Source organism: Gracilinanus agilis, chromosome 1 (assembly GCF_016433145.1).
Source record: "Gracilinanus agilis isolate LMUSP501 chromosome 1, AgileGrace, whole genome shotgun sequence".
Taxonomy (NCBI): Eukaryota; Metazoa; Chordata; class Mammalia; order Didelphimorphia; family Didelphidae; genus Gracilinanus; species Gracilinanus agilis.
The window spans coordinates 774,451,855-774,465,053 of record NC_058130.1 but is presented as its reverse complement, the minus strand read 5'-3'; the positions used below and the strand labels follow the sequence as shown (position 1 = coordinate 774,465,053).

Sequence of the window (13,199 nt, the reverse complement as noted above, 5' to 3'; positions counted from 1 at the left end):
GGCACCTCCATCACCCCCAAGTGAGAAACCAAAACATGCGGAATGCAAATACCTCCATGATACTGTGTATACAGTGTGATCCAACTGGAGGCCTAGAAGAAATGTCTCCACGGATCCTGTTCCAAACAAGGCATTCCAGAATATCTCCAAGGAATACTTTTCACAAGTCATCACTTCAAAAGGAAAAGATTTCCTCTGGAGTAGTTCTCCATTTTAGATTGCACTTGGCACCCCAAGTTTCCCCAAAGAACTCTACTAAGGCATAAGGCAATTCCATTGGAATTTCTAACTCATTTCTCAGTAGGACAAGCAGGTAAACTTCCAAAGAAAGCAAACTCACAAAAGCTCTAAAGAGGTAGAGGTCTCCTAAAATGGAAGGGAGCATTTGGGAATTTTAGGCCAATAGGAAAAACAGGTCCTAAGGGCTCGCATCAGACAAAAAAGCTGTCTGGAATCATGTTGCAGCAAGGTAAGCAGTCTACGTTTGCTTAATAGTGAAAAATCCATCAGTCAATACCCATATTAAGCACCCAAGATGCACTTGGGCTACAAAGAAAAGCTCAAGGTAGTTCCTGCTCTCAAGGAGCTCACAGTCTAATGGTGGAGACAACATGGCAACCACCATGGAAAAGCAAGCTCCAGACAGGAGAAATTGGAGCTGATCGCCAGAGGGAAGACATTAGAATTAAGGGAGGGAAAGAAAGATTTCTTATCGAAGATGAGATTTTAATTGGCACATGAAAGAAAGCCAAGGAAGCCAGAGGGCAGAAATGAGGAGGGAAGAGCATTAGAGGCACATGGGACACAGCCAGTGCAAATGCCAAGAGCTGGGAAATGGAGGGGTTTGTGGGAGAAACAACTAGGAAGTCAGTATCCCTGGATCTCAGAGAACACGAAGGGGAGTGAGATCTAAGAAGGCTGGAAGGGTTATAGAGGGTTTTGAATGCCAACTAGATGATTTTTCATTTGATCCTGGGAATGATAGGAAGCCAGCAAGAGCATCAATAAGTCACACATACCAGCTCTCAGTAAAACAACACATAATTTGCACTTAACCATCCCAACAAACACAAATTATCTCAAAAGGTCTGGTCTGACTTCTGAAGGACACACGCAAGAAAAAGACCATAGAGTTACAGCCTAAAACATAAGAAGAAAAAAATGCTAGTTTTTTTTTTTTTTTCTACTGAATCCCCATGCAGAAAAGTATTCCTGAATAAAAATCCCAGGGGAAGAATCTCTCCAATGGATCGTTGCAAACATGAAGGGCCCCCAAATTATACCAGGCAAAGACTATAAGGTGTAGCAGAACCTCTGTGGCCCTTTTCCCAAAAATGCACTTATATTCTCAGGTTGGAACCTCTGGAAGAGGCTGAACTTGCAGGATTCTAGGGATAATTCAGAAGAGCATTGATTTCTAGTACTGTTGCTCATGAGCCCCCACCAGTGTGCTTCCCACGGATAACCAGCCAGGTGTGGATCACTTGAGTTGGAGAGTTATGAGCTATAGTAGGACTAAGCCTGTCATCATCAACACTTAACTTATCCATCACCAATATCTTGATATCATAACCCTCCTGGGGGTGCCTAAACAGAAATGAACTGATCCACGGGGCAAATGAAGCAAGTCCAAACTTCCATGCTAATTAGCAGAAAGGCTGGGCCAGTAAGTGGTTATTTTGCTTCCAACCAAGTAAGATAAGGAGACTGAGCCTTGAATAAACAAACAAACAAACAAATAAATAAATAAATAGAAAATTTCCATAAAGCCAATTCATTCAAACCATTCCCCCCTCAAAGACCAAGAGTAAACTCTTCTCCTATCCATAAGGTCCCTGGGGATATTGGACTCAAAGGTAACAAGGCACATAGGTGGCAAAGGGGTTACATGGTTATGTAAAGATGGAAATTAATATTCAATAACAAAGCATTATATTTTTACAAGTTTTATTAATAACGAACTAACATAAAAAGACTAGAGTGAAAAGGTGCTAAGCTACCCCAACCTGCTCGTAAGAGCAAGAAGGAGGAGCTACAGAACTTATAAAACAATAACATGAGCACAAACAGGGAGGCGCAGGAGAGATTAAAGGGAATTTTGGGAAATACTAAGGGACTTCTGGGGGATGAAGTTGAAGGTTAAAAATCTCTATTTATACAGTTATAAGTCCTGTACTGAGGATTTTTCTCTTCACGGCATCCACATGAAGTTCTTCTTAGGTGGAGCTCTTTGCTGAACTCCAGTAATCAGTGCCTTTCTAGAATCCAGAGCTGGCATTCTCTCCCATCGGTAAGAATCATGCTCTCGGTGGGCAATAAATGCTCTTTTGATGGACAGCTTCAACATCATCCTAGCTTTTAAAGTGCCAAAGAGTATCCCTGTTCCCTTCTTAATAAAATTAAAGAGGAGTTTATACCTGATAAAGGGGTCACAGACATAAAAGTAGTTTTTTATACCTGATCATTTCTACCGATTGATTGATGAAGGTCCCTCCCTTAAATATTTATATATATTTAATATATAACATTATATATTTATATATTATATTATATCATTAAATCATTAATTAAATATTATAAAATATATATTATTTTATATTATATTATAATGAGATAATTCATAATTATGTAATATACACAATAATAGATGTATAAAAATATAATATACGATAAATTGATATATAGATATCATTATAATATAATATGTAAATATACATAAATATTTAAGGGAGGGACCTTCATCAATCAATCAGTATATATATCATCATTTTTAATGGCATTGTCCAGATGTACAAGTACAGACAGTCAAAGAATAGGGAAAGACAGCAAGCCACTAAACGTGCGCCTTCTCACATTCCGGGATGTTACCCTCCCATCTCTCCTGCCCCTCCCCTCCAGGCTAGTTAGTCATTTTGTAACTCTTAGAAGAAGATGATGGTCTGTCATGGCAGGCAGTTAGGTGGTGCTTTGGGTAGAGCGCTGAGTCTAGCCTCAGACGCTTTCCCCTGCATGCCTCAGTTTCCTCCTCTGTAAAATGAGCCGGAGAGGGAAACAGCAAGCCACTCTAGGATCTTCGCCAAGAAAACCCCAAATGGGCTCGCAGAGAGTCGGACACAACAGGAATGACTCAACGATAAAAAAATGGCAAGAGAGATTTAGTAAATACACCTAACCACAAATGAACATTTGCCAACACGCAGATTCTTTGAGTTGTTTTCAAAGGACGAGTTTTAAGCAAGAGAAGATTCGCCCCTTGAAAATTTGCAAAGGATTCTTTGGTAGAAAAAGTCACACGAGCGAGGATTTATGGGACTCTTTTCACAGACGTGAAAAGACTTTCATTGACAAATAACTTGTGATGTTTGATATTTTATTAGGAAGCTACATAAAGATGAAGTTGGAGATTAGAAATGGAATAAGGGTAGAAATAGAATTAGGGTGAGGGTGAGGGTAACCTAGGAAGATGTAGGTTCAAATCCTGCCTCTGGAACTTACCAACTGAGAGATCCTGGGCAAGTCAATTAACTTCTGTGGGCCTCAGACAACTCTTCAAACCATGAGATCTTAATCTCTATAGTGGCAAAGATCTTTTTTTTTTTAACCCCTCACTTTCCATCTTAGAATCAGTACTGTGTATCAGTTCCAAGGCAGAAGAGTGGCAAGGGCTAGGCAATGGAGGTTAAGTGACTTGCCCAGGGTCACACAGCCAGGAAGTGTCTGAGGCCAGATTTGAATCTAGAACTCAAGGATCTTTTTGATAGTCACTCTGGTGAAACCTTTAGACAACTTGGAATCATGTGTTTAAATGAATAAAATAAGGTACATTGAATTATTAAGGATACCAATTTTATTGAAATATGGTTATCAAAATGTTAAGACCAGAGAGTAACTAGTGACTCAGGGTGTAGAGAGCCAGGCCTACAGATGAGAGTTCTGGGTTCAAATTTGACCTCAGATACTTCTTGGGTATGTAACGCTGGGCAAGTCGCTTAATGCCCATTTGCCCTGGAACCAATATACAGTGTTGAGTCAAAGATGGAAGGTGGGTAAGAGTTTAAAAAAATATTTCAGCCCAAACCACAAGTGAGATCCCCAAATCTTCTGGCTTCCTGGGGCCTGCCCTCATTACCAATGTCAGCATAATTACCAGCGCAGTCTCTCCTAGCTATTTCCACCAACATTATACAACTGCATTTTTATGAAGAACTTACTACAAAGCCACATGCCGGGTGCCAAGGGAAATAGTTCCACAATTTAAATGAGGGATGCTCCCTGCTCCTAAGGAAGTCACACTCTGAGGGAAGAGAAACCAATCAGTAATTATTTATTAAGTACCTACTATGTGCCAGGCACTAAGAGAGATACACAGTTGGGGGTAAGGATTGCTTCTTGCTTTTAAGGAGATCACAGTTTGAGGGAAGAGACACAAACACAAATAAATATTCATTAATCAGTAATTATTTATTAAGCACCTACTATGTGCCAGGCACTAAGAGAGATACATGGTTTGGGTAAGGGTTGCTTCTTGCTTTTAAGGAGATCACAGTTTAAGGGAAGAGACACAAACACAAATAAATATTCATCAATCAGTAATTATTTATTAAGCACCTACTATGTGCCAGGCACTAAGAGAGATAAACAGACTGGTTAAAGGGTGCTCCCTGCTCTCTAGGAGCTTACAGTCTTGGGGGAGAAACACAAACACAAATAAATATTTATCAATCTTTTCATCATTTATTAAGCACCTACTATGTGCCAGGCACTAAGAGAGATACACAGTTTGGGTAAGGGTTGCTTCTTGCTCTTAAGGAGCTCTCATTCTGAGGGGAGAGACACAAACACAAATAAATATTCATCAATCAGTAATTATTTATTAAGCACCTACTATGTGCCAGGCACCAAGAGAGATGCATAGTTTGGGTAAGGGTTGCTTCTTGCTTTTAAGGAGCTCACAGTCTAAGGGGAGAGGCACAAACACAAATATTCATCAATCTTTTAATCATTTATTAAGTACCTACTATGCACCAGGTACTAAAAGAGATACACAGTTGGGGGGTAAGGATTGCTTCTTGCTTTTAAGGAGCTCTCATTCTGAGGGGAGAGACACAAACACAAATAAATATTCATCAATCAGTAATTATTTATTAAGCACCTACTATGTGCCAGGCACTAAGAGAGATACACGGTTTGGGTAAGGGTTGCTTCTTGCTCTTAAGGAGCTCTCATTCTGAGGGGAGAGACACAACCCCAGATAAGTATCCAATCAAAATATCATTTATTAAGCCCCTACTGTGGGCCGGGCCCCTGTGCTGTGTTCTGGGGACACAAGTACAGAGAATGAAACGCTCTCTCCTCCCAAGGATTTCCATAGCTCTGATATCTCCGTATTGTTACTGGACGGTTCAGTGGGAGGTAACTGAACACAGTGAGCTCAGAGTCGGGCTTTGAAGGAGAGGCCAGAATTCAACAGACAAGGGGAAGGAAGAGAGGGGAGCTGGCATTCCAGAGAGGATCTAAGGAGCGGCCCGAAGGGCAGGTCCCCAGAACACATGCTTGGGGAACAAGGAGGGAAAGGCTGAAAAGTTAGCAAGTCATTGTTATGAAGTAACTTGAGGAAGTGACACAGAAAAGGTCTGAACTTGACTTGAGAGACACTAGGGAGCCACTGAAGTTTTTTGAGGGGAGGAGTGCCTTGACTAGGTTTATGCCCAAGAGAGATTACTCTGGCAGTGGTTGGAATGGGAGAGGGTGGCATTTAAGGGGGGGGGGGAGGGTCAGGGAGACCTGCCAGGAAGCTCTATTTCTAACTTGTTGGATTCTTGAGCAATCCATCTGGAAGAATCACTTGTTGGCCAAGCTCCTAGGACAGCTGCCGTGGCTCTGTCCTCAGGCATAGGGAGCACTTCAGGGAGGAAAGGAGGAGGCATAGCTAGAAGGTAGGGGAACACTCAGAAGTGTGTGTGTGTGTGTGTGTGTGTGTGTGTGAAACAGGCCCCCCACACACACACACCTATTTCACTACCAATTTCAAAACACTAAAAAAATAGAAAGTTCCTCTCGAAAAATATTCAAAGCAGTAGCAAAACTTCCGATCCCACCCTCTATGTCTCTGAGCTGTGTGACCATGAGGAGTCGCCCAAACCCTCTGGGCCTCATTTTTCAGATCTGTAAAATGGGGATAATAATAGCACCCACTTCCCAGGGTTTCTGTGAGGATTAACTGGGACGTGACCTTTAAAGGATTATTTAGGAGTGGCGAGGGGGAGAAGTGGAGAGAGTACCAAGGCTGGAGTCCAGATGAATCATTTTCCTGGGTTCAAATCTGGTCTCAGACACTTCCTAGCTAGGTGATCCTGGGCAAGTCACATCCCCCGTTTGCCTCACTTTCCTCTTCTGTTAAATAAGCAAGTGAGGATGTTCAAGGACGCCTACCAGGACCCGGAAGAAGGCAAAGCGCCTGATTTCACCGAAAGACGTGGATGGACCCCAAGCGCTCCGGGAAGCGTTGCCATTCCTCTCCGAGCCGCAGCACCCTGGGATCTCCCGGGCAGCCGGGCTCCAGAGGGACCAGGGCTCTCGGCCCGGGGGCCGCTTTCCTTTCCTCTCTTTCTTTTTCTGAACCCTTCCCTTACCCAGACCGAGCACTGGCTCCAAGGCAGAAGAAGAGCAAGGGGAAGGCCATGGGGGTCAAGGGACTTGCCCAGGGTCACCCGGCTAGGAAGTGTCTGAGGCCAGATTGGATCCCAGGACCTCCGTCTCTAGATCTGTTCTCAATCCACCGAGCCCCCCAGCATCTTCCTAATGGCATCATGGCAGGCCCCCCTTTTAGTCCGTCCTCCCCACTATCAATCACTCGGTCCCAGTGAACGTCTCATGAAAGCCCTGGTCGGCTACCCATGTAAGCAGTTGGTTTCTCTTCCATGTCGGAGAATTGGTTCATACCAATTAGCTTTTACAAAGACATTTACTGAAAAGATACAAGAACCAAAGTATAAAGCGGCCCCTTGAACGCTGGAATATTCTCTGTGCGGCCCTGCTGGCCAGTAGGCAGAGGAGACTCGAACGCAGAGCGCGTCTCGCCAAGCTCTGGGCAAATCCCATCCCTGCCACAGCGCGTGGCCTCTCGGCTCCCCTGGACGCAGGGCTGGCTAGAGCCTTCCGTGGAGCCGAGAGGCCTCCAGCGGGGTCAGCAGATCCCCCGTGCAGAGCGTGAAAGCCCGGCCTGCTTCGTCTCCCAACGCCCTTCAGCCTGTCTCCTAGCGGACACGAGTGGGACAGAAGCGACCATCTGACCACACATCCACAGACCGCGTGTGACAGGCCCAGACAGGGACAGGGAGCGGCTGCCACTTCCTCTCTCCCCAGCCATCCTTCCCATCTCAATTTCCCAGGGGCTGCCTTCTCTCTGAACACTCAGCTCCAGCCCACTAGCTTTGGGGGCTTTTCTTCTCCCTTTACTAAGCATTCAGAAATGGTGACAAGGGCAGCTGGGTAGCTCAGTGGATTGAGAGTCGGGCCTAGAGACAGGAGGTCCTAGGTTCAAATCTGGCCTCAGCCACTTCCCAGCTGTGTGACCCTGGGCAAGTCACTTGACCCCCATTGCCCACCCTCACCACTCTTCCACCTATGAGACAATACACCAAAATTAAGGGTTTAATAAAAGAAAGAAAGAAAGAAAGAAAGAAAGAAAGAAAGAAAGAAAGAAAGAAAGAAAGAAAGAAAGAAAGAAAGAAAGAAAGAAGATATTATCCCAAGTTCAAATTTGAACTCAGACACTTCTTAGCTGAATGACTCTGGGCAAATTACTTAACTCTGTTGGCCTCAGTTTCCTCATCTGTAAAATGAACTAGACAAGGAAATGGCAAACCACTCCAGTATCTTTTCCAAGAAAATCCAAAATGAAATTATGATGAACAAACAACAAAAAATGCGAATGTAACCTATATTTAATTAGTTAATAATTAATATAATTAATAATTAATAGTAACTATGGGCACTTTCTCTATGAACTATAGTCTTTGGGGAGTTGCCTGGGGGCACTGAGAAGCTAAGCATCACTAAATCAATGGCATCAATGGTACTGATGAGCTATTGAGTCAAAAGGCAGCACTTGAACTCAATCCTTCTTGGCTCCAAGGCCAATCCTTTATCCTTTCTATTTTGCTACTTTTCATGATTAACAAAAATAATTTAAAACAGAGACCTAAAACGTAGATAATAGGGAGAGAGTAGGAAGAAATAAAATTCTGCTTTTACTTTAATAACCCAGATAATACAAGCCAAATTATTTTCCTTTTACTTCGGTGGGTGACTTAGTTTTCCACAATGTTTATATTTATGAAAAATGTATATTATCTTTATTGTCTTAAATAATTCTGCTCCTGCTTTTTCTTTTTAGTATATAACATATAAAATATAAAAACTTGAGAACAGCTAAAGTCATGCTATCATGCTCATTATTGTGTTGTCCCGTAGATTCTAAAGCTGACTATAATAAAATAACATATAATATATTAATAATATAATAAAAGAAGCTGTTTCTTGGTAATTCCTCCCTTCCTTCTATAGTATGATAATTAAATTTTTTAAGTGTTACAAAATTAATTGGCATTTGTTTAAAAAAGAATAGAGAACTTCAGTTAGAACATCAGTGGAACAGACGAGATGAAGAGAAACAGAGCCAACGAAAACAGCAGCCTCGTGTGTGATGAGCCCAAGATTACTGGTAAAAGGACTGAATATTCAACGAGAATTGTGACATAAACTGGAAAGCAGTTTGGCAGAAATTTCATTTAGGCTGCCGTATTATACCATATAGCACGATAAGGTCCACCTTTATGCATAATCAACATACAAAAGATTAGAAGCGGGGCAGTTAGGTGGCACAGTAGATAGAGCACCAGGACTGGAGCTGGAGGACCTGGATTGAAATACGGCCTCAGACACTTCCTAGCTGTGTAATCCTGAGCAAGAATTTTAACCGTACTTACCTAGCCCTTACCACATTTCTGTCTTAGAATTGATACTGAGAAAAGGTAAGAATTAAAAAAATTATCATCATTAAAAAAAAAGTTAAAAGGCTATAGAAGGAAAACACGGATGATTTTGGTTACATAAAACAGTTTTTGCGTGAACAAAATAGAGAGAGAATAACCAAAAAAAAAAATCTTTGAGTTGGGGAGAAATTTTTTGTCAAATATCTTTGATAAAAAAAACTGAGCCCAAATTGTATCAGGAACACACACACACACAGACAGACAGACACACACACACACAGACACACAGACACACAGACACACACAGGACCAAGAGCTATTTCCCAACAGATAAATGTTTTTCAAAAGAGGAACTTTATACTATCATGACCATTTGGAAACATACTCCAAATTACTAGTAAAAAGAATGCAAATGAAAACAACTCAAGATTGCACCTCATATCTATCACATTGGCAGGTGATAAAAAAAAAATAGAAACAATATTGGAAGGGGCAGCTGGGTAGCTCAGTGGAGTGAGAGTCAGGCCTAGAGACAGGAGGTCCTAGGTTCAAACCCGGCCTCAGCCACTTCCCAGCTGTGTGACCCTGGGCAAGTCACTTGACCCCCATTGCCCACCCTTACCACTCTTCCACCTATGAGACAATACACCGAAAAGTACAAGGGTTTAAAAAAAAAAAGAAAGAAAGAAAGAAACAATATTGGAAGGCCAGAGCAGAAACAGGGATGTTAATAAACTCTTAGTTAAGATGAATACTCCTAGAAAACACTTTGGGGAAAAAAGTGACTAAGCTGTTTGTACCTTTTGGCTCAAAGGTGTACCATTATGGGGCATGTATCCCAAGGAAATCAAGGGCAGAAAGAAAGGTCTAATATACATCAGAAAAATCATATTAGCATCTCCAGGATAGCTGAACTTGTGTATATATGTACTGGGATATCATTGTACAGTAGGAAATGACAAATGTGAGAATTTCAAAGAAATATAGGAAAGTTCGAATAGTGATGCAGAGAAAGGGGAGTAGAACTAGAAGAATAATCAGCCCAATTACCTTACAATGGTTTTGTAAAATTAAAAATTAATATACAATTACATAGTCTAATGAAAAAACTTTAAAAATGTACTGAATTCTGAATAATTATAATAACTAATATTGGTCCCAGAAACAGTTGATATAACATAGATCCTTCTTCCCAGCAACAGGGTATTATGACATAATGCTGTGGGGTAGAGAAGGGAGAATGAAAAATGATCTTCAGAAACAATCGTGGTTGTAAGGAATTAAATTAAGGGTTTAACTAAATGTGTGAGAATTCTAATATTGTGGTTGCCGATTTAAAGTATTATAGCTCAAGTCAAAATGACTTTTAATAGATTTTTTTACAAAGAGGTAGAAAGAGTGAAAGTAGAAAAATACAAAAAGAGGGTAGAGAAGATATCTAGCCTATCCCACTAAATATTGCTCCCATGCTCTGCTCAACCCAGCAGGGCTTGCTAACCCTCAACAGGAGAACCTGGTGTTCCAACCACACAGCCTCCTCCTTCAAGAGGGGAAAGTCTCTCTGGAGCTAATCTCTCTCCAGAAGCCAGGAAAGGAAAGCCAGCTACTCATCTAAAAAATAGTCCAAGAGCCAAGTCCCAAGTCACCAACTGAAGATCACTCCGGAAGACAACTTCCAGCCAAGGAAATTTATAGTGACTTCTTGTCCCTTCCCCTCTTCACAGGGGCCAATCACAGCTTCCAAATTGCCTAGCACTGCCCAGAGGGGCAGTGTCTGTGGGATCTACTTCTCATCCTCTGAAGGTGTCAACTCTTATCATAGGCCTCTGAAGGTATCAACTTTTATCAAAGGATTCACAAGTTTCTGATGAAAAGGGTGGAGCTCTCCAAGTAAGTGACTTGTGAATTCTCTTACTTGATAACAAAGTGTTAAGTAGGTGTTAAGTAAGTGTTAACTCAAAATAGACAAAGAGAATAAAGAATTACCTTTCACAGGATATAAAAACAAAAGGCAATAATTCAAGTTCTTTTAAAGTCAACATAGAACCACATAAGTCTATTACATATAAGATTTAATTTGAGTTGGGTCTCTCAGTGGATAGACAGTCAGGCCTGGAGATAGGTGGTCATGGGTTCAAATGTGACCTTAGATACTTCCTAGCTGTGTGACCTTGGGCAAATCACCAACCCTCAATTGCATAGTCCTTGCTGCTCTTCTGTCTTAGAATGGATACTAAGACAAAAGGTAAGAGTTTAAGAAACTACAGAAGCAGAGCTAAGTTCCTTTAGCTCCTTTAGTGAAGCAACAGTGCCTTTAAGTCCGATCTTTCAGGCTAATTAAGTCCATTCTCTATGTATTTTGAAGAGTTTCCTCCTATCAAACAGTGAAGGATAATACAAGCAAGAGGGACTTCTCTCTCAAGCACAGACAGCCTTTCCCCAGCCAGCTCTTCAAAAAGCATAAAATTCTGTTTTCTCCAGCTTTAAGCAAAAGAAACTCCTTATCTCCAATCAGTATACCTCACAGCAAAGTAGATCCAAACCTGACTGCCCTTTTCAAGACAAAAAGGGCAATAAATGGCAATACTGTGTGTACAAGAAGTCCCTGAGATGTTTCCCCTGTTTCAAGCTATAGATAGTGCTAAAATGGTAATAATCCCAGCCAACTCTTCTCCCAGAAGGATTCCATTTTCCTCCAATCAGCTAAAAGTAGCCTCAGAGTCCTTTTCCAGTGAGCTCCTGGCAGCTATTGAATCTGCCTGGCCTTACTCAGTTCTCCTAGCTGATTCGCTATGTGTGTCCCACAATCCCCCAAATACCCAACAGCTGTTCTTCTCTTTAGATTCTCCTCTGTTCTGCCTCTGGCAGTCTCTGCCACCAGCTTCTCTCTTCAGGTGGCTGCTGTGTTCTCTCCTTTTCAAAGATCTCATCACATCTAATGCCTCCAACCTGGGCTTCCTCATGAACAGCGATCTACGTATCACCAATCGAAGCTGCTAAACTCAAAATCCACAGTTTTATCACAATTTCCCCAACATTTCCAACAGCTCTGTGACAATGGTTCTTTCAGCTTTGTTTTTCTAGGCCCCTACAACAGTGGCAAATGAACTGAAATAGTGTGGACACTCACGCACTGTTTTGGTCCCCCATCTTCAGCGGCTACTCACACCCTTCAAGCTGGTTTCACACAGGACCTCTGAGACCTTTTACTCGAGGGGGCAGTTCTTGCTCAGGTTCTTAGAACTGCTCCAGGTTGCTTTTCTCACCCAGATGACTTCTTTCTGTCAGCAAATTAAATGCCCACCTAGGAAAGAAGCTAGTGATTCCTTTAGTAAGGGCAGGGCTTATGCTATTTTTCAATTTTCCCAGCACTGAGTCCAGGGCTGCGTGTATAGTAAATGCTTAAAAAGTGTTTATTGGCTTTGATATACTTATTTTGGTAAAGTCTCTGGATTTGTAGGTTCACCATTCCAAAACAGAGCAGATCAACCTAGTGGACCTCCCCATAGGTTGTTGAGGTCGGGGGTCATTTCATTTTTGTCTTTGACTCTTTCTAAATGCTTTTTTTTTTAAACCCTTAACTTCTGTGTATTTACTTATAGGTGGAAGAGTGTTAAGGGTAGGCAATGGGGGTCAAGTGACTTGCCCAGGGTCACACAGCTGGGAAGTGTCTGAGGCCGGATTTGAACCTAGGACCTCCCGTCTCTAGGCCTGGCTCTCAATCCACTGAGCTACCCAGCTGCCCTCTAAATGCTTTTGTGGGTAAAATGGATGCATCCAGGGCAGGCGAGTGGCGCCTATCCTCTTGGCATTAAGAATACAATGAATGTGCTGCTATCTGGGCTAGGAAAGGAATGCGGGATAAGAGAAGAGATGGATGTTGTAGAGAAAAAGACCATTTGAAGAAGCAGATGGGACTAGCCAGGAAGATTCCCCAGAAAATGGAAATATATGGGCGACAATTTAGTCTGTGGATTTCCTCTACTTTATAACATTACTCTTATTGAACAAGAAGAAAGTGAGGGAAAAAGAGTAAGACAATGAATGAGGCACAGCGCCAGCTAAAATAAGTCAGTGCGTTTTATTGGACACAGTGCCAGGAGGGACAGGAAGTAGACATCTGAAACTCTCCTGCCTAATGCAGGATGTCTTATTAAGGGCACCGACTTCCTCTTAAACAAGAAAAAGCAGCAAGTGGAGGGT

General features: G+C 42.0%; 1 protein-coding gene across 1 annotated transcript in view; it reads left to right on the top strand.

Annotated features, from left to right (window-relative positions):
* The window catches only part of TTC28 (tetratricopeptide repeat domain 28), a 664,121-nt gene extending 652,125 nt beyond the window's left edge, over positions 1–11,996 (top strand). The window contains exon 15 of the mRNA XM_044685476.1: positions 11,865–11,996. Coding sequence (XP_044541411.1) covers positions 11,865–11,996 — 132 coding nt within the window. The remainder of the gene's footprint in view (positions 1–11,864) is intronic.
* Positions 11,997–13,199: the final 1,203 nt, after the last annotated feature.